Genomic DNA, 26,621 nt, shown 5'->3' with positions numbered 1-26,621 from the left:
GTGTGACTATGTGTACATGGTTGTCTTGTGAATAGTAAACAATTACTAGTTTGAGCTGTGTGTTCTGTGTCGTCCCTCTGTGTGCCCAGACTTAGGCTTTTACATTATGGAATTTCTCGATGTAGCACATTATTCCAACGTACTCTCCCCAAACATGAAATACACAAAACACAACAAAAGCATCTAAGTACTGGCAGTGCTAGAGCATTTTAGTCGATTAACTTTATTACGACAGTCACATGAGTCTGATGCATGGAGCCCGCGTTCAACTCGCTGCGGGTTGCTGGCCCCGTTAGTAGAGTAGAGTAGTAGTAGAACAAAGCGTAATCGCGTACATTAGGTACGGCGCAGCAATTACCAGAGGTGGACAATTATAATACTCAAGAAACGTTGGTACCTACAGTTTCTTCTTGTTCTTGCCGGATCTGCTCAGCAAATCAAATGTATATCTTTAACCAGGATAGAAACGCATTGGTAGCGCACCGACAACAGTGATATTCGATGCTTCGAACTAGATATTTTGGGGTTAGTCGTCATTGACCCTGTACCTTCCCCACCAGTCCCTAGAAAATCTCATGTGCCACAACGGCCAATGTTAGCCCCAGTTCTGATTTTAGTTTACAGTAGTGGCTGGTTTACAAACGCACTTCATCGTGCGTCACATTATTCTACAAAAATGCATATATCAACGTAATAGAAAAATGTTTAGCGTCCTTTCTCGGCGTCACTGCAATACACCACGTTCAGCGTTCGGTAGAACAGAATTGGACACGCATAAAAGATTCGGTCCATACATTCACATTCACAACCATTCATCCTCTCCTTAGTTTACTCGTGAACTAATGCCGTTATTGAACAAAATGAAAAGGGTTTTTCACAACGCTAAGCTTAATAACTCTACTGAAGCCTGGAGGTTAGACTACGACTGTGTAAAAGTATGGAAACATAAAACTCCAAAACACAAACATGCCACAAAGGTGGATGACTCAACATTATCGAAACTAACCCTCGAAAGGCATGAAGTATTAGAAATGGAAAAGACACGTGGCATACAATTCTGATCCTAAACCACGTGTGTACTCCATATCATACCGATCAAATTGTACTTTCATACTTGTTTTTTTAACGTATTTACTGATGAACGGCTTCATCTCCTACAAACCATCCAACGAGACCCCTTGCGCATATTACAAGATAAGTCCAATTACAATAAAAGTCGAGGTTATTCCCACACAGACAAGCTTCCAAATTCATATTTCCCGCATTTACGGATGACATCGAGTAAAAGATATGACAATTGACGAACAAATGTCCTGCTAAGTTACCAACAGGCGTTTAACCTAATGTGTTGTAAATTCCTGTGAGAAAAAGAAAAAATATATTTGTCAAAAAAAAAGCGCGGTCAACGGTATTTATCTTCTGGGAACTCCTGCCACGACTTGCGTCGGTTTTAAGTAGCTTTTGTCACGTGAAGTTTAATTTCGAGAGCTGACCTAAAAATTTTGCTAAGTAAAGTCAACTTCTTTGTTACTTTTTGCCAGAAATACAGATCTCACGTAGAAAATATAGCAACCCAATCATAGACGTGTCCCCTGTTCCAGTGGCAACAGCCGAAGAAAATATTCGAAATTCGTCGTTCTGGGACGCGCAATGTACCGGCCATCTCGCTGTCATGAAGCGCTGTGAGAGGGAGCATGCCTCACCCTTTCTGCTCCCCACTCAGTGGCACACTAGCCGTTGCCAATATGGGGAAATCCTTGCAATATGGGCCCCATATTGCTCCACCCCATAATGACTGGAAATGTAGAAAGTGGTACCTACCGGTGTTGTACAAATGCCCAAGCAGCACGGGAACATTGGACGATCAAGCGTGTGAAATGCCCAATTCAGTACGTCGTTACATCCAACAACTTCCCGCAGATGACACACATTGTTCGAAACAGTCAACATACGTGGCAATCCCACTGTAGCATGCACTGCGACACAACAACTCAACTTTCCACTCGCTGGGAACAGCTGCCATCTTGCTTCGCGATTCCAATGCCAATCGGTCGAACCGACTGAGAGCGTGGTCGTTCGAGCGAAATCACGCGTCCTACAACTAATGCGCATGCGCGACACTTGGATCGGACGTTTCATTCGGGCTAAAATGTCGCAGATTCCTCTAATGACAACAGAATTGCGCAAGGTCAAGTAAAAAAGCGCAATGTTTGATAGGAAGGGATGTCTTATGTCTAACGTAAGTGCTTTCAAGTTATTGCAGGCAGTGTGAGTTGCTGAGGCGTATGTCCGTGACCGTCACAAAAGTGTTTTGCTCCTTTGTACTCTAGGAGCGGGTTGGAAATTTTTGGTTCATATACCAGTCCTCCTCGGGTGCCCGCGGACGCTGTTGTACAGTATGTACTACTGCACTCATACACCATGTTGCAAGCCCATTGGTCGAGACCGTGCGTGTGCTCCGATTGGTTGACAATGTTTTGAAATCTCATTTTGTAGCGCGCATATGTGTGCAGCGTCTCGACCGTTTCAGCATCATTTCGAAATAGCCCGGCTGGCACGGCGTCCTCCTGTGTTCCGTGAGGTTAATCGACAGAACAGTTTGCAGAAATATGTTCGCGGATTTATTCTTGCGTCATTGTGAGTCTACGTGGTGGTGGTGGTTGTGAAAGGGCTCGCCGTTGTAGATCTCACAGAGGTGGGCAGCGTCACGACGGACGCCCTGGGGGAATGCACGTCCTGGGTCGACTTCTAAGGGAACTGTGCCGACGTATGTCTGAAAGCGTCTGAGGAAAACCCAGGAAAAGCCCCCGCCAGCACAACCGGCACCGGGATTCGAAACCGGGCACCTCCAAGTCCCTACGTCTCTACGTGCGTTGTGCTTCTGGACACATCATCCCACGAACAGTACAATCAGCTGCGGAACCAGAATGCTTCATGAGTTGGATCGTGAAGAACAATTTCGGACGCCGTTAGATTTCGAGGACTGACAACGAAGGCAGGATTACGTGCCACACCAGGGGAGCTATTCTCGTCAAAGTAATCGACCTCGATTACTTCGTGTGTCGCCTATCATTGGTCGTTACGCGAAGAAGGCGTGAAGGACAGAGGTGAATGCAACGCGTCCTCAACCAATGAGGCTTGTGCTCATGACGTCACGCTTAGCCTTTGCGCGCCTTGGAGCCAAGTGACATGGGAGGACATGGGGATGCGTCGCAGGCGTCTTTCTGCGGGCCAAATAAGGCAACAGCCGTGTGTTTTTCCAATTTTCTCTCGTAATTGCACGCATACCACAACAACTCAGTGCATGCCTTCCTAATGTGTCTCCGGTGCGGCAATATGTTTTCCAATGTCACGTGACCATACATGACGTCACTGCACAAGACTCATTGTCGAACCCTTGATCCTACAATCTTCGCGCTTTATCGGAGTGCCCATATCACAGCGAGGCCGCCGTTCCGTGTGTTCTCGCCGGAAGCGGAAGGTCGTAGGTTGTATCGTGAAAGAGAAATTTGTGCCGACGTGCGATATGTGCGCGTAGAGTGCATAGCCTACAGTGTGGCGCCTCTTGACGCTTAACGTGGCGAAATGCGCATTGTTTGGCAATCCATGCACATAAAGGTCATTCCACAGTGAACGGAATATCCCCATATCATATTAATTGTAATAGACGTTTACACCTATGCGCCACGCTTTTCCCTCCTTTCCCCCCTGTGGTTCATTTCACACACATAGCGCCCCCATGTCGTAGGAAAGCGCGACCTTCCTACTGTTCATGCGCTAGAGACACCGGTGGACGACGGCTAGGGATACCAGCTAGGGATAAATAAGGGCGGAGTCTATGGGCGGAGCGTGTTCTGGTAGCTCTGCCCAACAGTTCCTGACGTAAAGTAATCGGGTTCGATTACTTTTGACGAGAATAGCTCCCCAGGAGTTTTCGCTTCGCAGTAACGTATGATGCGCTGCAAGGAGCGAAAAAAGATGCTCATCTTTAGAGCCCGGATTTTTAGGCACGAAAAAGGTTCGTTTTAGCGCCTATAATCGGCACCAAAAATATCTATTTAGTTTTATTTATTCAACTGATGTGTAGATTTAGGCACCGAACACGGTGTTATAGGCATTATAAGCGAACGCGGTTATAATGGATGTGTTTGATTATGTACGGAAAGTACAAAGCATAATGCGATAGATCCGTAAAAAGGGGGACAGAAATGAAAGGAGAACTCGGTTCTTTTCCTGGGAATGTGACACGTTTGGGTTTGGTCGCCCTTTGCAGGACACTTCAATAAACACAAACAAACATGCTCTTGAGAGCCACGTGCAACCGGTCAACCGGTACCTAAATACAGCAAGATGTTCCCCAAGATACTCGGGCCTGGGGAGTTTAGCTTTATTGAAAATAACCTGAATGACGTATACTTTATCCACAATTGTAAATGCAGGTCGAAGTTGGCTACCGCAATCTCCGTAGTCCACTGCTCAGCAAAGCTATATCGAGAAGCAATGAATCGCGCCTCATGCAAGGCTGTGGCACATATAGCACACTAGCACCATTTCTAAATTCGGAGGCGTGAAACTTCGTCATTTATCGCTAAGTAGGAGCTTGTACGCTGAAAAACTGCGTTCAACGTCGGCGGAAGTAAGTGGCACAAACTTGTACTTGGGAATGTCAGACGGAAGAATGGCATCATGTGTTGCGAACCCGGAGCCATCTGGTACTGCAGTCACTGCCCCCAAAGTCTTCAAGCCCGAGTTTTTCTCTAGGACGTTGTCGAGTTTCTTTGACACTTTATCGGCTATTCGGTTCGTCGGCACACTTCTGATTCGTTCTCAGACGTTGAAAAGAATGGCAATAGCTTCATAGAGTGCTCGCCCAGAAGCTTCCAGGCGTGTGATGGTGCCAGCCGGAAAAACGTAGTTCGCTGAGAGGTATGCCAGCTCCCCACGAAGCGTTATCGATCGCAAAACTTCGCGGACACGTCGCACGCTTTGGGCGTCCTCATCTGAGAATTCGTGCAGTGCACTGCATAGTCCGTCCAAGTGGCTGTTGAAATAATCCACTGCATGTAGTCACGTACCCCATGGTGTCAAAGCGGGTTCCGGAGGAAGGGGAACTTCGGGTAGTTTCTCTGTGAACATCTTGATCCTTGCAAGAGCCTTCAGGAGTACCTTCTCAACACAGCAGATCAACTCGTTAATTACTAGGAAACTGTTTCTCACTTCGTCCAGAACTCGATGTAAGGCGTGCGGGAGACATGTCACTTGCGTCATCTTTGGATAGAATGATTTCAACAACGTAGCAGCGCGGTGCATGCACGCAGCCGCATCTGTGTAGAGAAGCAGTACCCTTCTGTCGTCAACACCAGACAGATAGAGCACCTTTAGAGACGCACTGGAAGAGTACGCTACTGAGTCACTGTTTGTCTTTTCGACTGGCTTGCTAGCAATCAGGGACGTCCTGCTGGGTCCATTTGGGTCGAGCTTGCCAATAACCATATTAGCGATGTATCGACCGTTAGCATCGCATCATCCACAGGAGCCCATATGCTGTGCCCATATGCAGCCGATCCCGAATGTTAGTCAATACTTGTTCGTACGTAGGTCCTATGTAGTCCTTGCGTAGCGTCAACTCACATGGAATCCTTGTGTGGCAATACTTCTCGAAAAAGGCTTGAAAAACTTGGTTTTCGAGTTTGGCCCATAGAAGATTTGCGCCCACGAGTGCTTGCATCAATCAGCGTGTAGTGTATTTTTCGTTGTGTCCTGGGCGCAGTCCTTAACGAAGCTCTGACGGGACGTCGATGGAATCTCCCTCGCGGAATTGAACTTGTGGACCGCCGTCGCGGCGTGCTGGTCTAGGTGATACTTTTTCTCGGTATGTGCATTTGAAAATTCTCAGAAATTACCTAGAACCGCATAAAACTACTGCGCAACTTTGCACCTATAGGTTTCATTCATCTGGCCTCCAGGAGAGGACATTTCATGCGCCTACCTTCTTCGCGCACGGCTGGCAGTAGACCACTTCTCCATCGGTAATAAAACAACCAAACTTGAAACTTGAGCCATGAATTAAGTAGGCTCCGTCTCAACTTCGTTTTCGCCATGTCAGTGGCACGCAACCAGCGCAACCTTCAACAGATGTACGGAGCTGCCGAGTTGAGTCTCCTTGTCAGGCAAGCCGACGCTGCTGCACGCGCACCGGGCGTCTTCAAATTTGGCCCGTTCGCGCAGAAATGTGTGTCAGATGTGGTGCTCTTTGAGATGCAAGTACATGCACGTATAATATTTCGCAGCCTTGAGAGTGAGTGGCCTCATGCGGGACGACTATAAACTATTTATGACGCTTGGAACATCGCTTATATACAGTTTTAGGCAGTTTTCAAGAAAAAAAATACGATTAAGGCGTTCACGTCAAGAAAGGCACTAACACTGAAATAGGCGTTTATAGGCACAATAAAATCAATGCAGATAGTTTCCGCAGCATCCAATTCATGCTCCTGTATTGAAAAGGCACAATCACGACTGCAGGATCTAGGTATTTTCCTAGAAATTCGTGCTCTACTAATCATGAAGTGGTACGCTTTCATGAGACTGGCTCGGTATTGGGAGTTGAACAGTGTGTTCGTTCTGCTTCAAGTTCGAACTTTGTCCCAGTGTGTCAGCAAGATAATGGGCTTTGTACGCACAATGCACCCATGTACCAGATATTCGAAGCAGTGCTTCGTGTCAAATAAATGTTTCTTTTAGTCAAAAATCGCTTTAGTTATTTTGAATACCGATCAACGGCGACAGGCCTGAAATCCAGTAGAAGTCGATGGTTTCCAGGACCGCCCAAAAAGCCAGCCAAAAATTGAGGCACCTGATTGACCGACTGGTTTTGCATAATATCCACCACGGTTAAGTTTCAGTGTTGTGTGAATTATCTCAAACTATGGGATCTATTGGGAGCTGTTGGACCCTGCATATACCATTGCGATCCCAATGAAGGCTCTGTGGGAGGCTTGGCATTGGTAGTTCTGTGGGACTGTCTGGGCCCTTCAGAAAGACGGCCGTAGCACGTGTTCTTCGTTCGTAGGGCTAGAAGTGTTGTTTTTGTAACGCTATGCAACGCGGATCAATAAGATCTGCAGAGATGAAAAAGCAAAAAGAAGAAAGAAGTAATATCAGTGGTGGATGTTAGACCGGACAATGATTTATTATTACTCGGACTCCCCGTTGGCGTTATCATGGAAATATTGGCGCAATATGGGCAAAATGGGTTTGCTAATATGGGCAGCCCATATTGTTCCAATATGGAGCCTGGTTGCACTCACCATATGGGTGTAATATTATACAAATATTGGCGTGCTTCTTGGGTATGTTGAAGGGCCGGTGCAAGGACCCCTGTCACGGTGCTTCATGACTCGGAAGTGACGGCTGCTGGCACTTTGCGCGATTCAGAACGACGGTTTTCGGATATCCTTTTTTTTTTTTGCTTTCAGCTGTTGCCAGTGGGACAGACAACGTGTTCTTCAATAGATTGGGGTGTTTCCTACATGGGGCTGTCTATTTCTGTCTTTAGAAAATCGTTGCCTTCACTATGCAAAATTTCGAGTTCAGTGCTGAAAATTAAAGTAGCCACGACAAAAAACATAATTGGAACCAATGCAAGTCGTGGCACAAGTTTTCAGAGGATAAATGCCGTTGACGGCATCTTTTTCGGACAATTTCATTTCACGGGCGTTTTTTTTTAACAGGAATTAATAGCACGTCAGGTGAAGCTCCTTGTACATCAAGGCTCGGTAATCGAGGAGTCCCACGTCATGACTGGCACCATGCAAAAGTAATTCATGTTTATGAAGGTGGCGAACTCAGGCAATCCCCAACATTACCGGCTAATACCGTTGACCTCTGTCCTTTGCAAGATACTTGAGCGTGTATTTACCTTGCACATTGACATACCTTGAAAACAACAATGTTACCTTTGAACAACAACACGACTATAGGAAAAACCTATCTTGTAAACTTCATCTTTTCGAACTTGGTACAGATCTCCACAGTTCTGTCGACGCAATTGGTCAAGCGGACTCAGTGCTAACAGATATCAAGAAGGTGTCTGAAAGGTCCCTCATGCCTAAAATTGCTTCTCTTAACTTCCAGTCATCCATTGCAGAGTAGATCCGACGCCTTTCTCAACAACGGGTCTCGGTCTGTCTTTATTGATCATGTACCCTCTCCACTAATTCCTAGAAAATATGCCGTGTCACAGCGGCGGCCAGTGTTAGTTCCAGTTGTCTCTTGAATTTGCATCAGTGACTTGCATAAACGTATTTCCTCGTCTGTCTGGTCATATCTGGACGATTGCGCGATATATCGTGAGATCCACGATTTAATGGACCGTATCTCTCTGCAAACGGATTTATATAACCTACTCACTCAGAGTTCCGATCGGCAAGTGGTAGTCAACATTGACAAAATCAAAGTAATGAAAAAATGGCTAGGAAGCAAGCGAGCTGGTGAAGATGATGCATAATGTAAAAAACCCCGAGACTAGGAAACACGAAGGGACAGACACAACACGAAGTCTTCGTGTTGTGTCTGTCCCTTCGTGTTCCCTAGTCTCGGGGTTTTTTACATTATGCATCAAAGTAATGTCATTGACACCTCGACAGCCACCCTTGACATATGATTACTGAGTATCAGAATTTCTATAGAAACAGACTCTTCCCGCAGGTTTCCTAGACGTCCTCTTATCACACAACCTAGCCTGGAAAGAGCACACAAAATAATTTACCTGTTGAATCAAACCAACCTTTAGGTTTTGGCGTCCACTCTGCCTTACTTGATGTTGAATATCTTGCAGACTGCTGAATTGTCCGACCTCAATTGAAATATGATAGTATAATCTGACACCAGCAGCAATATTTATCTGACAAACTAGGACCTGTATAGAGTAAAGCTACACTCCAAACCCGGTTGCGAATAAATAAGCGCTATTATTTTTGCAAATTTATAACGCTTACTTCAAAGCCGGATATATACACCACGAGGGCTAACCGCCACAGCTTCTATACGCACCCAGTGTTATGCGCTACACGCTTTGTTCGCTTCAACCAGTATACCCTATTTCAACTCTACGATATGTCTCCGATTATACATTTCACACACCTGCGTGGGAAGGAAATTCAGCACACCCTTATTGATACAACACAGAAAGATTATGTACAGCACCAGTGCTTTTGGCACATATGAGGCCTGTGCGTGTATTTCTGACCAGACAGGATTTTTCTTTAGCTACTGGATTTTCACGGCATAATTATATCAGAACAACGCGCGTGCACTTCTTGCAGGTGGCCTTGGTGAAACGTTGTGCAATGCAGAAGAACATTAATACATTTTTATACTTCCATTGAAATGCATTGCCCAGATAGCAAATTACATACAAACGTAACAGACATTAGGCTGAAACAATTCGTGCCTAAACATGTTATTCCCTTGGTGATACAAGAAGAGCAGTTTTAGAGCAGGCAACAATATTGTACCAGTAGCACAAGTTTCATGTAAAATTCAGGAACACCGTAGTGGCAATTCAGCATACAGGGACTTGTTCCACTTGAGGGACTAGGGTCACCGCGATCAAAGCAACCTGAGTATAATGCCACCATTCTCTACTGGTGGGCTGCAATACAGTATAACCAAGAGAACCAAAATAGCGGTGCTGCCATGAATGCCACTACACACATAGGATGGAAAGAAATTAAATAGACATATGTTAATTCGCCAAAATATGAAGGTAAGAAAAAATGGTCTGTCCAGTGTTACAGTGCAAGTTCAAAGGTGACTGGACATTAATCGAGAGCCCAATAAGCAGGGTTCGGAAAAACCCGGGTTTTTTAAAAAAAGCCCGCCCCAGTGGGTTTTTTCGGGTTTTTCGGGTGGGTTTTTCGGGTGCTGGGATTTTTTTTTTCGAACTGCTGCATATGACACGCAACAGCCGTTCTCCACCTATTTTTCATGTGTCTGGAAGAAATAATTGTTTGCCGCTGTAGAATTTACGGTAAAGGAATCTCCGAAGCAGTCGTCCCTTTTCCTTCTTTTCTTTTTTTTCCTTCGTTTCTGTATTTCACCCGCGTGTGGGCTTTATTGGGTTTTTCAGCCCGGGTGGACCCAAAAAAACCCGGGTGGGTTTTTTTAAACTGGGTCCATTCGGCGAACCCTGCCAATAAGAGGTATCTACGTTTTGCATAGGGATCTCTCTACACCTGGGTGTGTGAAAAAATAAACAAAATCAAATAAAAAATCAGTGAAACAATCAACAACTTCTACGGTTAATTTAAGTATTTGTGACCCACACTCATTCCCATGCTAACACTCTTCTGCATTCATGCGTCGCGATTTTTACTATGTTCATGCGTTTATCTTTCATAATTTGTTGTTGACACACATCCCCAATGTGCCTCTCCAGTACCAAAGCAACGTATTTAGTTTTCAACTCATCTGTCCTACCAACCGATTCCTCAACTCACCCCCAACAGTCGATGATCATCTTGTGGAACGGTCTCCCATGTCAGACCCACCAATTTCAGTTCCCAATCAGTGTTATTTGTGACAGAGAAGAATTCATCAATAAGTTTAGTACATACTTCACACACCAATTAAATCGAACATATGTCTTTCTATATGTGTGCACTTCTGCATTTTGTAACCCACACTGTATATAACGCCCCGGACAATTGCGTGTCATATAAATGAAATGAAATGCTATGAACTCAGCAGGTTTATTTCTGCTTCCCGTTGTTCATGCAGCACGCTCTGTATCATGTAAAAATGTAGAGCTAGTCTGCAGCGTATGGGTTACAACGTCACAAAGAATACTGAATCAACATTAGACACTAAACACGTTGGAACATTAAACAGGTAACTCTGTAGCTGCACAAAGCTCTGTAAGATAACTTTGGTAAATGAAATGTAGTTGATAGAGTGATTCTTCTAGTTTTACTTTTTATTCTGGTCAGCTACGGCTCCAGAACAATGCCTTCTTTACTTTGCTAATGCACTGCTGGTTTATGTCACCTATAGGATCTACCTTGGTGACGTTCCCTTCCTTGTTGTGAAAGATCTCGACATACTGCAAAGCATCTTCATCAAGGACTTCAACATTTTCACTGATCGTGGCGTGAGTACTTCATGAATGTAGACGCCGCTAAGGCGGTAGGAAAGTGTACTCCAGGTAAGAGTATTGCATAACAGTGTTGGCACTAAATAAAGTACGAATTATCGGCCCTGCCCTGCCCAACTATGGTGAGAATGGATGGTTAATTAGCGCCCGTGCAATAGTGTAGCGCGTACTGCAACTAAAACTGCATTACACGGCACCAGGAATGTACCTCTGTTAAGTATTCTTAGGTTGAGTTGGGATTAAACTAAACGAAGGTATGCAAATTAGTGATGATAGAGTGAAATGTATTTGAATGTGGCATGGCAAAACTAATACAAAATAATTAAGCGGTCTAGTAACAGAAAAGAAGGTTAACAATATTAAGGTAATAATGAGGTACTATTTGGGGAGCTATTCTCGTGAAAAATAATCGAGCTCGATTACTTTACGTGACGAACTGTTGGGCAGAGTTACCTGAACACACTCCGCCCATAGACTCCGCCCTTATTTATCCCAAGCCGGTATTCCTAGCCCTAGACATGGGGGCGCTATGTGCTATACTGAAATAAACGACAAGGGGGTAAGGAGGGAAAAGCGTGGCGTCCAGGTGTCAACGTGTATTATAATTAATGTGATGTGGTGATATTCCGTTCACTGTGGAATAACCTTCATGTGCATAGATTGCGAAACGTTGCGCATTTCGCCACGTTAGGCGTCAAGTGGCGCCACACTGCAGGCTATGCACTCTACGCGCACATATCGCACGTCGGCGCAAATTTCTCTGTCACCATACAACCTACAACGTTCCGCTTCCCGCAAGAACACGCGGAAGGGCGGCCTCGCTGTGATATGTGCACTCAGATAAAGCGCGAAGATTGCAGGATCAAGGGATCGACTATTGGTTGAGGACGCGTGCCACGCACCTCTGTTCTTCACGCCTTCTTTGCGTAACCACCAATGATAGGCGAGACACAGAGTAATCGGGGTCCATTACTTTCACGAGAATAGCTCCCCTGCGGAACGCAGTCTTGTACATAGTGGCATGCGCAAACGGCGCCGCACCGTTAGAGTTGGCCAATGACATGCGTCAACTGTAGGGTAAAGTAGCGAAAAGAGCGAATGGGAAAATGTATTTGCATTACATATATTTCGTAGGGGTAGCGGTATCATTACTTACTCTTCGTTGCTCATCGCTACTTTCACAAACTTGTAGCGGCGCAAGTGTTGTGCTACTTTTGCATAGATTTGCCGGTATCGGTGATTTTTTTTTGTGTGTGAATTGTGCATTTTATTGTGACATAGAATTAAAATACACATGGATGTTACATCAAAGAGGCCGAGGACCCAGGTGGGAACAACTCCCTGATAAAGGGTCCTCCATCATGCATGCACAAGATCACAAACAGTTCACCCGTAGACTAATAAATTCATATAACATACATGAGCATTAAGTCAGAACTGAATTGTCGAACTGGCCGAAACTTAGAGTCTGGCTTCTGGTGATGAAGTACCTGAAACCTACCTTCGGCAAACCTTCGGCAAACCTTCACTTGGGTCTAATTAAGAAGGAGCAACGCCTGTCACTGATATGACAACACCCCAAGTCCACTTATTGGCGCATCGCTAGTAAAATATCGCGGGCACTGTCTCGTGGACACGTATTTCTCACAGAGAAAACTGCGTTGAATGAGGTGAACTCGTGCCGACGACCATCTATACTGAAAAAGCCCTGAGTTTCAATGATGTGGTGCATACGGCGAAAGGGGAATGCTGTAGCGGCACGGGCATCGCATTAGAGTGGGACTCCGCAACAAAATCACCACTAAGGTCGTGGTATACACGTAATCTTTGCGATGACTGGAACATCTGCACGAAATATCTCGGTCCAAAACTGCGCAGATTTTACTCAAACGAATTATTACGAAGCGAGCCCTTTTGCCTCTGTGAAGCGACAGGGCGCATAAAGGAACACACTGCTCACATCATCCGGCATCTTGCAAGGGAGAAAGAATGCAGGCTTGGTAGCAGACGACAATGCTGGGTGGCGTCACGGAATCCTCCTCCGGACGAACCCCCGAGTATGGAGCTGTGTTTTCTGCTCTTCGCATTTCGGTTTCGGTTTGCTATTGTCATCATTTATGAATTAATTACTCGGGAAAAAAGAATGCGAATGTTGCAGTAGGTATTGAGTGGGTGGTTCGTGTTCGCTATGATGCTCACATAATATTTTTCGAATCCTTGCGAAGTCTCCCTTTAAGTGACGTTTTTATATAAAAAACAAACAAAAAAAACACGAAAAAGAAAACAATGAATATGAAATGTCTTTGCGGCATCATGTCAATGAGTGTCGAAAGACGGAAAATTTTGTCTAAATTAGTTCAGCATGCTTAAACATTTGCTGCTTTCAGTAGTCTTTCGCGCACGAAGAACACTGAGTACGGTATTTGCGACATTCTTCGTTTTCGCGGAAAGCGTTTGCTCCATAGAGCCGCTCAGTATAAATGACGTCTTGTTGCGGCCTTTACGTATCGCTTTTGCTATAGTTTCTCATTGTCAAATCATCTGTGTCACCCCGCTGTGCTGTGAGTATGGGTAGGAATCGCAGTGCACGCCCCCCATCTAACCAACAGGCAGCTGTCACTAGTGCTGTGAAAGCAGTCACTCTAAAACTAATCAACTGTAACGTGTTTAGTGTAATTCACTCTACGTTTACAAATATACTAACGGCACATGTACCCAGTTGACATAGAAGGCGCTCCTAACCGGTATGGAATTACCACCTTCGGAAGGGAGGTACTGGGGAATGTCATGGGGAGGTTGCAACAATGTAAAATGCGCCTCAAATCTGCACTTGCGCGCACTCTGCGTTGTGCATCCTGCACAGGACATGTGCCTTGCCAGGAACGCCTCGACGGTATGGATCTCTGGGTAGCGCATGGTACTAAAAGGGCTATGTAGTGGTAAGGTCGCTTGCCACAAACAATAATTTCAAGAAATTCGGAAGAAGTAACAAAATACCTCAAATTTTCACTTTGCGTATCCGTCGCTCCAATTTTTATGCGTGTATTGCTTTGGAGTTAGGAGCGAAAGGAGTCCATGGAGGCAATAAGGTTGAGGTCCATTGGGATATTATCTTCTAGAAGAATTCAAACTGCTAAAAATTCCGGAAAACATACGCCGGTAAGATATAAGGTAGTAAAGAATACCCCGAAAAGGATCCACGTTTGAGGGTTGCAGTAATTGAGAGCTCAGGAAAAAAAAGCCATGCCCTGATGACCCGTTGACGGGGTTTGTTGTCGTTTGTGTCGAGATCGCCTCGCATCGCTGCTTACCAGCCCTCACTCCCGGGAAGGGAGGATCTCTTGACCCGAGTCCACTCTATCTATTCAATAGTCTTCCACTTGACTATCCGCGGAGCATCCGTGTAATGCATGTGTTCGCCATCCTTGCCTTGAGGCACCTCGGCATTGGAGTCGCCGCATGGGGTGCCCCAAAGGAGTACCTTATTTGGCGACTTCACTGGACACCAGCACATTTCAGGTCATTTTCGCGATTTCTCAAGTTTACCTGGAAAATGCCCAGTGCATAGGGTCTTTCCTTTTTCTGTGAATCATGCTTCCCGCCCCTTTTCACAGTGTACTAGCTAACGCAGATGAAATTCAGCTACTGGGACGCGGACGGTGAGGTAGTCCGCAAGCGAAAGCTACATTGCGAACATGGCAAGGAATGTATGGATCTCGATATGCTTCGGCGATCGATCATGTTATAGATGTCGTTAACTGCATGTTCTGCAGGATAACAGTCAGCGTTTTTCATTTCTACGTTTTTCTTTTTTTTGTTTTTTACAAAACCAGTTCTCATTCATTTATTCATTTGTGTAGCTACGTTGTTTCCCAACCGCAGCTGTTTGCCGAATTCAAGGTATAACTCGAATGCAAAAATAAGCGAAGAAAAACGCCGAATTCTCGGGAAGTAGTAAGTTCCGAAAGAGACTCTCCGATACGTCAAAAAATTAACTTCGAAAACACAGAACCCCAATAATAAGACCCCTTTTACGGGCTGGGCCCAAGAACAGACTTTGTCCTCCCATTCCTTGCTTCCAAGAGCACATTTCCGAGCTTGTGTGGTCAACCCTCAGCAGTGCTGAGCAAAGACTTTTGCAGTGTTCCTCTCATATCATCAATTTCCGACTTGCTTGCTAAGCGTCGCCATTGTGCACCTTTCAAAAGCACAGAATTGACAATGGATTTGCAGTACACCACGCCAACGGACGAGGAGCACCCGTTCCTTGGGAACAGCATAATCCAAGCAAAAGGGTCTCGGTGGAAGACGTTACGGACTTGCATCACTCAAGGATTTACATCAAACAAACTGAAGCAGGTGCTTTTTTATTCATTCCTTAGTGTCACATTACACATTTCAATCTTTTTGTATCCACAGACACGTATGTATCGTTTAGTGTTCGTAGTTGGTTGAGGATGCGTTGGAAGCTCTAGACGTTTCACGACACCCTCAGTCGAATCCCGGTATTTTTTCTGAGCTGCAGAGGGTTGTTCTTCCTACCATAGTACCTGGGTATTCTAAGCGGAGAGCACTAACGCACATGCTGGTGCTTTTCATATTATGGATGTCAGTCAGGACGTTACTTCTAGAACGCTTCATTAAGCTGCACTGCACAACGAGCCACGTCGTGGTAGTCCCATTGCATGCAACGCGTATGTCATATAATCATACCTGTAATAAAAATCACCGTTGATCACAGTTGTTTCGCGCCGAAAAGCCACGAATTATTATAGTAACGTCGCCATCATGATTGCCATTATACTATATTCCGAAAATAATTTTCTTGCACACAGAAACACTGTGTACGCAGTGTTGCAATTTGAAAGGAGGACAAGCCATCTTCCTCTGTGTTTTGTTTCTTTCCTGCTAAGCCGTACAGGCCTAAAGCCGTGCTAGTAGCATATCTAATCAAAAAACATTTCGCTGGCATATGGCGTTAGGCAAGTCAAGGGATCTTCGCTACTGTTACTTGTGTTGCAGAGTGTTCAACTGGAGTTCAACGAGTCAACAAGTTCAACGCGAGGTGCACTTTTAACCTCATGTGGAGTCCGTTATGACGAAAGCTGGACATGAACGCCAGTAAACACGGCCCGAGGAACAGCCACAGTTCTAGCGATACCATGAAATACATAAGTCGCATCAGAGCCGGATGTGCTGCTTTCGAAATTTGTAACGGAAATTAAACAGTACTTCACGCACGCACGCATAAAGTTATTTCTTGTTGTTTTTTTATTTTTTATTTTTTTATGCGTGCCAGCGACTGTTTCTCCGAGTCAGCTGGTTCATCGGCACTGGCCGAATAAAGACGTTTTGCCTGCCTCATTGAGCCACAGTTTTGCTTATCTGTGACACGTGGGTGATGAAGGAATAAATGACACAGTCCAGTCTGGTAGTAATTACTATGTAGTTGTTGTGTTCCCACTTATATATGACAGTTAGTCCATACGAGACAACGGTCTCCGTTTAGTCACGAACGCTTAACGATCGGCATTGGTCGTTGGAATAGAATATCGGTGCTAGTTAACATAGCGGTCATCAACTTCCAAAGAAACGCCAGCTGGTCTGTTTTTTTTTTGTTCTTTTTGTGGGTTTTTTATTTCAACTGTGATGCCGACAACGTGTATTCATTGTAATGGTATCAGGTGAAGATCCGGGCGCGTTGGTGGTACATCCTAAAAATCAATAAAACTCCCAGTGCAAGGGGAAAAACACAACACCGACAGGAACGAGACGAGGTTACGAGCCAGGCGGGTTGGTGGTACATTCTAAAATCGTCAGTGCTTTGTGTCGTCTCGCTCTTGTCCCCCCCTTTTTTTTTGTTGTTGTCCCCTTGCACTAGGGGGTCTTATCGAGTTTACACTGTAGTGGTACCGCAACAATCGTCTCGACGTGTTTTTTTTTTTTCCTGAACATTGTGCAAGAACACTGGAAACTCAAGGAATCAATGCTTATCACATCGGGTACAGTGCAAGGATATTGCGTGGGTGGCTTGCACCGGGCTGTTTCCTAACCGTATTGCCGAACTAAGCACATTGCGGATCAGGGTACTATCGCTATAGCATAGCCGCCAAGAGCACTCTGTCCCCTGCTGACGAACTGATATCCATTATGTTTGTTTTGCTATTAATATTGCAATTAAATATTCCCTATTAATGAAATCAGTGGGTGCACGGAACAAAGATAAATACTTCGCAGTTACCACAAACATACAATTTCTTTCTTCTTCTTATTTTTTTTTTTCTTTTGCAGATGATTCCACACATAAGTCACGCTGCTGATATGTTTATCGACATTCTAAGTGAGAAAGCTGACACTGGAAAGGAGTTCCCTATGCTGAAAGCCTTCAGGGGCCTCTCCATGGACTACGTGGGACGTGCAGCATTTGGCATCGAGAACACCTTTCAGAGAGACCTCGACCACCCTTTCTTGACGCAAGCCATCGAGACCTTGCCTGGGATTATGCGTGGTTTTTTTCACATCCTTACATGTAAGTTCGAGTATCCTTTGCAAGTATCGTTTCTTCACTTCCTGTAATGGAGACATCACGGAGACAGCGATAGATGAGGGCGATGGGCAAAAGTGGGTGCGTGAAGTACATGCAGCAACACATTTGCTCGAGCACAAAGAGCGCCACGCTCTGGTGTAGCAACTTAACGGTGAAGCGAATTTGGACAAGACCCCATGCGCCAGTCTGCATCGCGCATAGCATCGCGTGACGGTCTACAACTAACCAAGCGTCCCAGCGAACGTCACGTTTCATGGTCCGTGCATCGCGCTCCGGAAAAGATTCCGAGTGCGAGACTTTTGCACACTTCGAAAGGCAAACTCTGTGATATGCTCCGCACCCTAAAGCACATGGAGCACGCACTCCAGTGCTACGGAGCACCTACTTCACGGACCCAGTAAGACGGCTTTGAGCAGGTAGTTCCAGAAGACAGCTTAATTCCGACCTCATTGTGGATTATTATGAATGATTGGGCTTTCTCCACAGATAATGAACAATGGTTTTCGTGGATACATGGATACGTGGATATACGTTACTCTCTGTGCACTACTTTACCGGCTGGAAGATGTGTTGTATGCAAGCAGGGTTGTTGGTGGTGGGTGGTGAAAGGGCTCGCCGAAGGGTTGTTGGTAACAGTTCATGATCGGAAGAAGCCGCCGGAATAACGCAGGGACGAAGAGAAGGACCACACAGCAGCTACTCACAACTAAAGACATTTACTATCCGCACATCCAATGGATACAACAAAGGGTCTTGAACCTCCAAGGGCCTGTACATTGGCATGTTAGAAGTCACATGGTCAGCGAATAGTAAATAAAAAGGGGGAGAAAGGAAGGCGCATATTAACAGCGCACGTCTGGTGACATAGTTAGGTCAGCACACATGCAAGGGTATACAGTAATAGTTCACAAGGTAGCTCATGGTTTCGTGAACTTCCCTCCAAAGATAGCTGCAACGGCATCAGACTCCAACTAACTTTTGTGCAATGTAGCTCAACACGGCGCCTTATTATGTTTTCAGAGAGGACGTGTTCGCTTAAGTTCATGAAATACTCAGTTCCCATACTCTGTGTCCGGCGCCCTCACTATGAAATGCTTACTGGGGAGGGCTTCAAGTTTCGGATTCTAAGTTTCAATATTGTCCATGACTGATGAAAAGCATGCGAGACAGAAACGACGCAAGTTACATCTAATAAGATTCTTTAAGAATGATTTTAGTCGTAAAACGAGATCATGCGAGATTCGGATTTACGGAAGTATTCTCAAGGAACTTGACAACCGGCTCATCCTTTGTGACCAGGCGTATCCTCTTTGCTGTTGCCCTTACGCATTTTTTGTTAAAGCTCTTGATGTGGGAATGCCTTTCCCCCAGACTGAGCATATTTATTCGGTTTCGGTAAACCAAGCATACCAAAGTGGCCAGCATGCTTGTGCATTTGCAAAATGTGATCAATTCGCGCCGATCCCTAGCGATGTCGTTCACAGAGCTTATAGAATGCCAATTTCATAATTCGGGAAAACAGTGCTATTTCGACTATGTTTTAGACGTATTTAGCAGAAGTATTCGCGAAGAGAACGACCTATAGGTGGCGCTCTGGTGCGTTACAAGCGTGTGGATGGCTCGTTAGATCCGCATAGCATTCGAGGCGACTGCGGAATGATTGTCCGTTGTTGCTGTGTTCCCCATGATGGAAAACCGTTCTGAGGCTGGAACACGGAAGGACGGACACGGGCACAACAAAACATCAAGTTGCCTTAAAGCATCAAATATCCAAAGACGTCCTCAGACACATAGGCAGATGTCGAAAAGCCAATCGTAGCGACAGAACATTCCTTAGTGCGATAAATATTGCACTGAATCAGAAAGTAACTTCTATGTGTTCCTGAAGAATGAGGAACAACGACGAGTTCGGCGTTTTCAACGTGGATTCTATTCTGTTCAAGTTTTCAGATGCGCAGTGTGTCAATCCAGATACATGTGTACTATAACATGTATCTTCGATGCAGCAGTCCAAATGTACGCCAAGTGGAAAATGCGGACAATACGCGAGGACTAACGCGCACAGCACAACAACACACATAGCCTGGCCAACACTCGGTCAAAGCTGTAGGAGCTCGCACTATAATCCATGCTAACTTGCATACTTGATATCGTGGAGGAGGTGGACGGCAACACATTTGAAATATCAAATTTCAATCTCAAATTGAATTAAACTGTGATGAAATACCCATCATGTGTTCCGAACTTAAATACACACTAGATGTTAAATATATACTAGATGAATTAGATATCATTGCAAACCTTCCTATTATTTTTATAAACTCTGCTAGCTATGGCGCAGAATCCTTGCGTAGCAGTGAGGTTTTTCTGATCTCACATGGCGACTCGCATTGCTACTTGGAGGATGGGACAAGTACTGCTCAATTGTGACTTCAGAAGTTGCACACTGGGAGGGAGTGTGGTATCGTCTCTTGCTTTCTGTGCTTCGCATGTAAGCTGACTCGTGTGACGGGAGAATCAGTGGCGTATGGAAGGAGCTTTTTGGTGGCGCAGGCTCCTTTCTATGTAGGGTCTCCGTTTTTTCGCTATTTATCAAAAAGCACGGATAAACCTACGCCAGTAACTTCTACACGCGCTCGGCGAAAATAACTTTCCTCCGATAATCGCTGAAATAATCACTTGAACTTGAATTTTCTTATCTTGTGATTGTTCCTTTCTTTCCTGGGAATTTTATGACCATAGCGGGTACACGGAGTAATCGCTAGAGGAGTAGGTATTTAAAGAGCGAATGACTTCACACGGGTGGTGTGCTGACCCGCCTGACCAGATTTTTACCGTGCTGATGGCGCATACGGGGTGAACGAACACGTCAAAATCCCAGAAGTATATTGCTGGAATACAAATACTATTATAATACAAACTATTGTAATGCACGCCCAGCCCTGAATATGACGATTTTTTTGGATCCAGCATTGTGACAAATAGTCCTGTTTGCTGAGGAAGCGCCTTAGCTGGAGCTTTGGGCTAGAATATAGTTCGCAATGTACTGGGCCACGCTATGTCACTGGGGCTGAATGGTGCACGCAGGTGAGAATGAAAAACAAAACAAATTGTGCCATGTCATTTCCTGTGCTTGTGTGGTGGCTCCTGATGATTGGTTGCCATTTGGAGTTCTATGCGCAACGCGATCGCACGGTCCTTCCCGCATACCCTGCGGCATGTGCAACATGTCGCCAGAGTGCGCAGGCAAACATTACGTGTAATATCACGGTACCATTATTTATTATTATTATCGCATGGAAGCGTAAGCACGTAGAAGACTACACAGTTTTGTAAGCACCTGGCATAAGTCACCTCGTGTGAAGATACTGTCATGTTATTATAGCATTTCAAAGTGGACATGGAACGTCCAGGGTAACAAAACATGTATTGTTGGAATGACACGAGAAGGTCAACTGCCTCACGACGGTTAAGTTCTATCACCACTGTCACCTCAGTCGCTTAGCACGTATCTGTTTTACATTTACTAGCAAGTTTCAGTACATCGGAAGGTGTTCACGATTACAATTCCGAAAACATAAGCAAGTCGCCCTGCTTCTTTGGAGCAGGTAACGTCTTGTTGCTCTGCTTCGATTTGATAACTTCCTTCCGTTTCGGTGTTTTGGCCGAACTCTCCCGATGTACTAAAACTCCACATTATAACAAGTTCAGATTATAGCTCTTGTTACTGTATCAGTTGTCGAGATGGAACGTTACATTTCGTGTGGGCATAGACAACTTCTGCTTTATTACTCGCCGGTTTTGACTGAGTGTCTATACATTAAAAATATATTTATAATATAAAATAATATAACTTTTTCACACCGAATCTGAAAACAAGAATCAGCAAGTATGTTGTATGTTATAATAAACTTATAAATGTCTGAGGCCTACGAGCGTGTCCAAGTTAACTTAGTGTCGGTGTATGATGTTTTACGACCTTCAAATACCTGGTGTCCGCAAACCCTTTTCAAAACCCGCAAAATGGGGACGCTGCAGATTCGGTATGGACACCTGCACGCACATTGTTCCCACCAGAACTGCCGATATTCGATCAGAAAAATTACTCAATTCTGCAACAAGTCAAAAGAAAAGAAAAGAAATATCGGTTTTACCAACATCGTGAGAAAGGGAACGAAGCGCACAACTGACGCTCATTCTAAAGATGGCAGGGATTTTCTCTCGATGTCATAGTGGGCCAGACTATCTGCCGCTTTTCGGGGAAAAGTATATGTCACACTGTTAACGTTTCCCCTGAGGGCGCATGGAAGAGATGCATGCGATAGGGCATACTCAATACAATCCCCGTAAACACCCTTGTAAGGATCTCATGTGTTGATCTTCCGAAAGAATTGTGGAATATAATACGTCTTGTAGTTTCATTCCAGAGGTTGAGGTCAAAGCCTGCTGCCTGCAAATTATTCTATTTTATGAAATTGAGAGGCCAATTTTTTGTTCACAAAGCGTTGTCTTGTCTCTGATATTTTATCGAATTATCTCTGCCCCAGACTGCACTAGGACATTGGGTACTTTTATCTCCCCCATTCTGTGGCTCCATTCACAGTTGGGATCGTTCACCTACGTCGACATGAACAAGCAAACTGCAAAGGTCGTCGAGCTACGGAAGAAAAACCCCTCTGTGAGTACATTTGCTACATAATACGTATATGCACTGCATCAAGTAGCACACATTTTCTCTCTCGAGTTACAACAGCAACTCGTAATACCCTTCTGAAGACTGTGACGTTCAGAGTTCATCGGAAAAGATGGACGCTACATGTATACTCATGTGTTTATGCGAATGGGATCCTCCACTGGCATGGCCAAGTATACTTTAGCTTACAGCACGGACAGTGATGCTGTGTCATTACTGGAACCCGGATTCCTAGGCAAATACCTTTTGTGTGTGTGTGTGTGTGTGTGTGTGTGGTTTTAACTGTCCGTTTGCGATACAGGAGCAGCAACTAGGCGCTGGGGAACCTCCTGTATCAATTTGATAGTGCTTATAAATGCCTATTCCTACGTTAGTGCCGGTTATGCTGTAGGTGGCTAAAACTCTGATTAAACATAGAAAAATGCCTATAATGACCCTCAAGCGGTAGCGAAACATCGTTGTCCAGTCGAATTTGACATAGGTCTCGTCGCACGTCACTTTGAAACTATCGATCGTTTGAAAGAAGCGAGTATCTCAAATGTATTGAAATGTAAGCTCAGAATTGAAAATCGACTACTTGGTACAGAACGTACTCTTTCTTTCTGGCAACATCAGCATCGAGTTGTCTCGTGGGTGTGGTTATTAAAAATATACGCGCGTTTCGTAACCGTTTCCTCGTCACCTGCTTACATCTAGAAGAGGCACCAAAGCTTTTTTTTCTTCAAACTCTGATATTTTTTACAATGAATTTGGCAAAGGGAACATGCTGACCAGGGGGCGTAGGTAATAGTTCGGAGCAATCCCTACGCTTTGGCAACCTTAACAAGCTGCCTTCCTTGCGGGCAGTCAGCGCCGTACGTACACGAGCGAAAGTGACACAGTGTCCAGTGTTAGCAGACTTGAACGCCATATTTGCTACTAGTGCGAGCCTTGTGGTAATGCTGAAAATGAAATCTAGAAGGCGAAGCTCGAGGACCACGTTCGAGGACCAATAAATTTTAGCGTTACACTAAAACGTCTGATGCTCGAAGCCCATCTCACATATCGCCACTATAATGCCGTAACTTGACTGTGCTGTCCACGAGGGTCGTGGCAATGACTAGAAGCCTTGTGACCATAGTAGGATGAATAAGTTTTGCATGTCGTGCAGCAACAAATTAGAAAAACAGTCACAATTACCATTTACGGGATCGTTCCTGCGGGTAGATCTGATTCATTCACTTCCGTTTTGCGGTTTCAGTGCTACACATAAAAAAATTGGGTGCCAAAATCGGGATCGTTAGCAACTTTTCTAGGCGCCTAAAACAAGCTTTTCCCCCTAAAGTAGTCATCACTGGTAATCCTTTGGTGTCTGTAGTGTCAACTGTTCAATCAAATGTCATCTGGGTACACAGGATTATCGGGAACACTGAAATGAATGTCCTTCTAATCTCCCAACGTTGCCCTGGTAATGTCTCACACTTCGCTTTCTTCAGGAAGCAAAATCGCCAACGTACACTCTTAAAAATGAACTTCACCGCATAGCACGCTCTTAGCCAACCATTATCTCGAATGATACCGCTATGTGCCCTGATTTGTTCAAAGCGGTAGGCGTACGCCTTTTCTGTGACACTTATGCGGTTCATAATTGTCACAAAAATGGCGTACGCCTCCCGTTTTCAACAAATCGGGGCAGATAACGATATCATTCGAGGTTATGGTTGGCTAGGAGCGTGCTATGTGGTGAAGTTCATTTTTAAGAGTGTACGACGCGAAATACCAGTCACGACGGAGATTCATTACGAAGCGCCCATATTAGCGAATAAGAGACAGCAAATAGGAAGCGCGAGCTAGAAGTGACACGTCATGGAGAGTTCCGGTTGAATCTGCCTATTTTGCTGGGGCAGTCTGGGTTACTTCTTGGAGTGACCTTGGCCTGAAGGCTGCTCCAAAGCTCCCATTGGAAGACTCCGGCACTGTTCCCAATCTGTCAATCGAACAGACTTGCTCCGGGTGCAGCAGCAAAACTTGCTCCGGAAGCGATCCGAATCTGCCATTGAAGTTCAACATAGGTTGGCAAACCAGCCCGGCTCGAGGCCGCAGTCAAAACGACTTTGAGGCCTGATTTCGGTCCGCTGGCCGAGCTCGGGTTTGCGGGCCAGCCCGGCGCTTTGCAGTGCTCTAATATGATCTTTTTTCTTTCCTTCATTCGTGTAAAAATGTACGTGGGTGATATTGTACTTAGCATATATTAAGCAGCAAAGCTAAATCAGTGAATCTGGATGCAGCTGTGGAAAGCCGACCTTCTTCAGGGGCTCATCGATTCTGAAACCACTGACCAGGGAGACGACGAAGGTAGTCTGAGTCGTTCAATAACACGCATTTCAGCACGTACTATCCTGATGTGTGAACAGCGAGTACAGTTTCACTCACAAATTTTCATTCGTAGGAAACAGCGGCAAGAAGTTGTCAGCCAACAACGGCAAGAAGTTGTCTACTGATGATGTATGCCTTAACAGCACTATACTCTTCGTCGCCGGGTAAGATCATCCACTTTACACTACAAGTAACTTTTACTGTGTACTTTTCCGACATCATAAACTTGCTTGTTCAGTTCCGTTACTGTTTCGCCCTCTTGAACGATTCACCCACCCAGAAAATTCCAATGTCGCGGATTCGAACATGGGCGACGACGCCAGCAGACTTCTTTCATGTTACCAAATTGGTTTGGACCCCTTTGATAGTCTTGACCTCTTGGGCATTTCTTTGAACGGGACTCTCATATCCGTGGCGGTCGGCTACGAAAATATAGCGTTTTACTCCTCGTTTATCATCAAGAATAGGGTGTTTTAGGGAGTCGTTTTCGCCTGAACGAAACGACCGATTCGAGTGTCGCGCATGCGCATTGCGAATCTATGAGCGCGGTGTCGTTCGAACGGCGCACTGGCGCTAGCCGTTCTTTTGTATACGGCGAGTACGACCGACTGACATCGCGAAGCAAGATGGCGGCTGTTTGCAGTAGCGAAGTTGCAATGAGACTACTAGATGTTTTTCCGATGATGTATGTCCTGTGCAGTAAGTGTTGGATGTAACGACGCATTCGTCACACGGGTCAGCGTTCAGTTGTGGCGCCAGAACATGTGTTATATCTGTGAGGAAGGGCATACGCTAGACGCACTAGAGCTGTGCGCAGGGTTCTCATCCCTATGTGCCTGTTTCGTCTAACTACCGGGTGGTTCGCACAAGGGTGATTAGCCCTTTTCAAAGCGGTACTCCCCCCTACATCCTCCTGATTCATCCAACTGTGCCGGCGTCTCCTTGACTGCTCTTTGACAACAAGATGGCCGACGTATTTCGTCCCAGTCCTCTAGTTGAGACGAAACACGTCCTTCCGCAAGGGGAATGTCTTAACGTACAATGCGATATATCATATGTGCTACAAGAAAACATGTGAATAATCCACCACGATCCAGTTGCTGCTCAAAATCCACCTGTAACACATTTGGGGGTCAACGATTCTTCAGATTTGCTTAAAGTCCGTGCAGTTCGCTTCCCATAAGCTTTTCAATCGGCGGGATCGCACATTTGGTTTGGACACAAACAACAACCAGACACACAACGAGACCTTTAGGCCAGTCGTCCCAAAAAAGGAAAACTACATGACGTAAGGCAGCCCTGGAGTGGGCCGCGGTGTGCCAAGGGCCGAGGATGCACGACAAGTTGAAGGGGCGGCTGCCAGGGCAGTGTACGCCTGTCGTTGATATAAGGGTACAATTAAAGACTCGCTAAAACTCCCTAATAATTCGGATGAAACTCCGACACGAATTAGCGGTGTAGTTACTGTGCGTTTTGACGTGCCACAAGGCAAGAGCAGATGTTGCGAACACGAGCGAATGTTCAGAATATGCCCTTTTTCCCCGTCCAGGAAGTGTTGCCAATTCAGCTATTTTGTAGCTAGATTTAGCTGTTTTTGGCGGCAACTAGCTACGTAAATTTTCTTTCAGCTACGAGTAGCTAACCTGGTTAATTGTTCAATAAATAGCTGCAGATTTGGCTCTTTTCGGAGTTTTAGCTTTTATCTGGCATATTTTCTGGCATATTTTCTGGAAGGTTGATCAATAGACAACAGCCTTTCACAGAAGGCTGGTGTGCGAACACACAGACTTGTTCTATTAGTTCCATGTTGTTTCGGGTTTAGTGGCAGGTGGTTCTAGGGGTTCTGCACCCTAGGTCTAGGGCTGCCTAGG

At 45.2% G+C, this 26,621-nt stretch overlaps 1 protein-coding gene across 2 annotated transcripts in view; it reads left to right on the top strand.

Annotated features, from left to right (window-relative positions):
- Positions 1-26,621, top strand: part of LOC135388456 (cytochrome P450 3A8-like) — a 93,311-nt gene that overhangs the window by 17,525 nt on the left and 49,165 nt on the right. Inside the window, exons 4-9 of one of the 2 annotated variants that reach the window (XM_064618030.1) lie at positions 11,056-11,152; positions 15,389-15,514; positions 17,447-17,684; positions 22,250-22,380; positions 24,663-24,765; positions 24,824-24,914. In XM_064618030.1, coding sequence (XP_064474100.1) covers positions 11,056-11,152; positions 15,389-15,514; positions 17,447-17,684; positions 22,250-22,380; positions 24,663-24,765; positions 24,824-24,914 — 786 coding nt within the window. The remainder of the gene's footprint in view (positions 1-11,055; positions 11,153-15,388; positions 15,515-17,446; positions 17,685-22,249; positions 22,381-24,662; positions 24,766-24,823; positions 24,915-26,621) is intronic. The other variant, XM_064618031.1, reaches the window with a different exon arrangement.

The sequence above is a fragment of the Ornithodoros turicata genome, chromosome 3 (genome assembly GCF_037126465.1).
Source record: "Ornithodoros turicata isolate Travis chromosome 3, ASM3712646v1, whole genome shotgun sequence".
Lineage (NCBI taxonomy): Eukaryota > Metazoa > Arthropoda > Arachnida > Ixodida > Argasidae > Ornithodoros > Ornithodoros turicata.
Note: the sequence above shows the minus strand (reverse complement) of the source record. Positions and strands in the feature narration are given on the sequence as shown.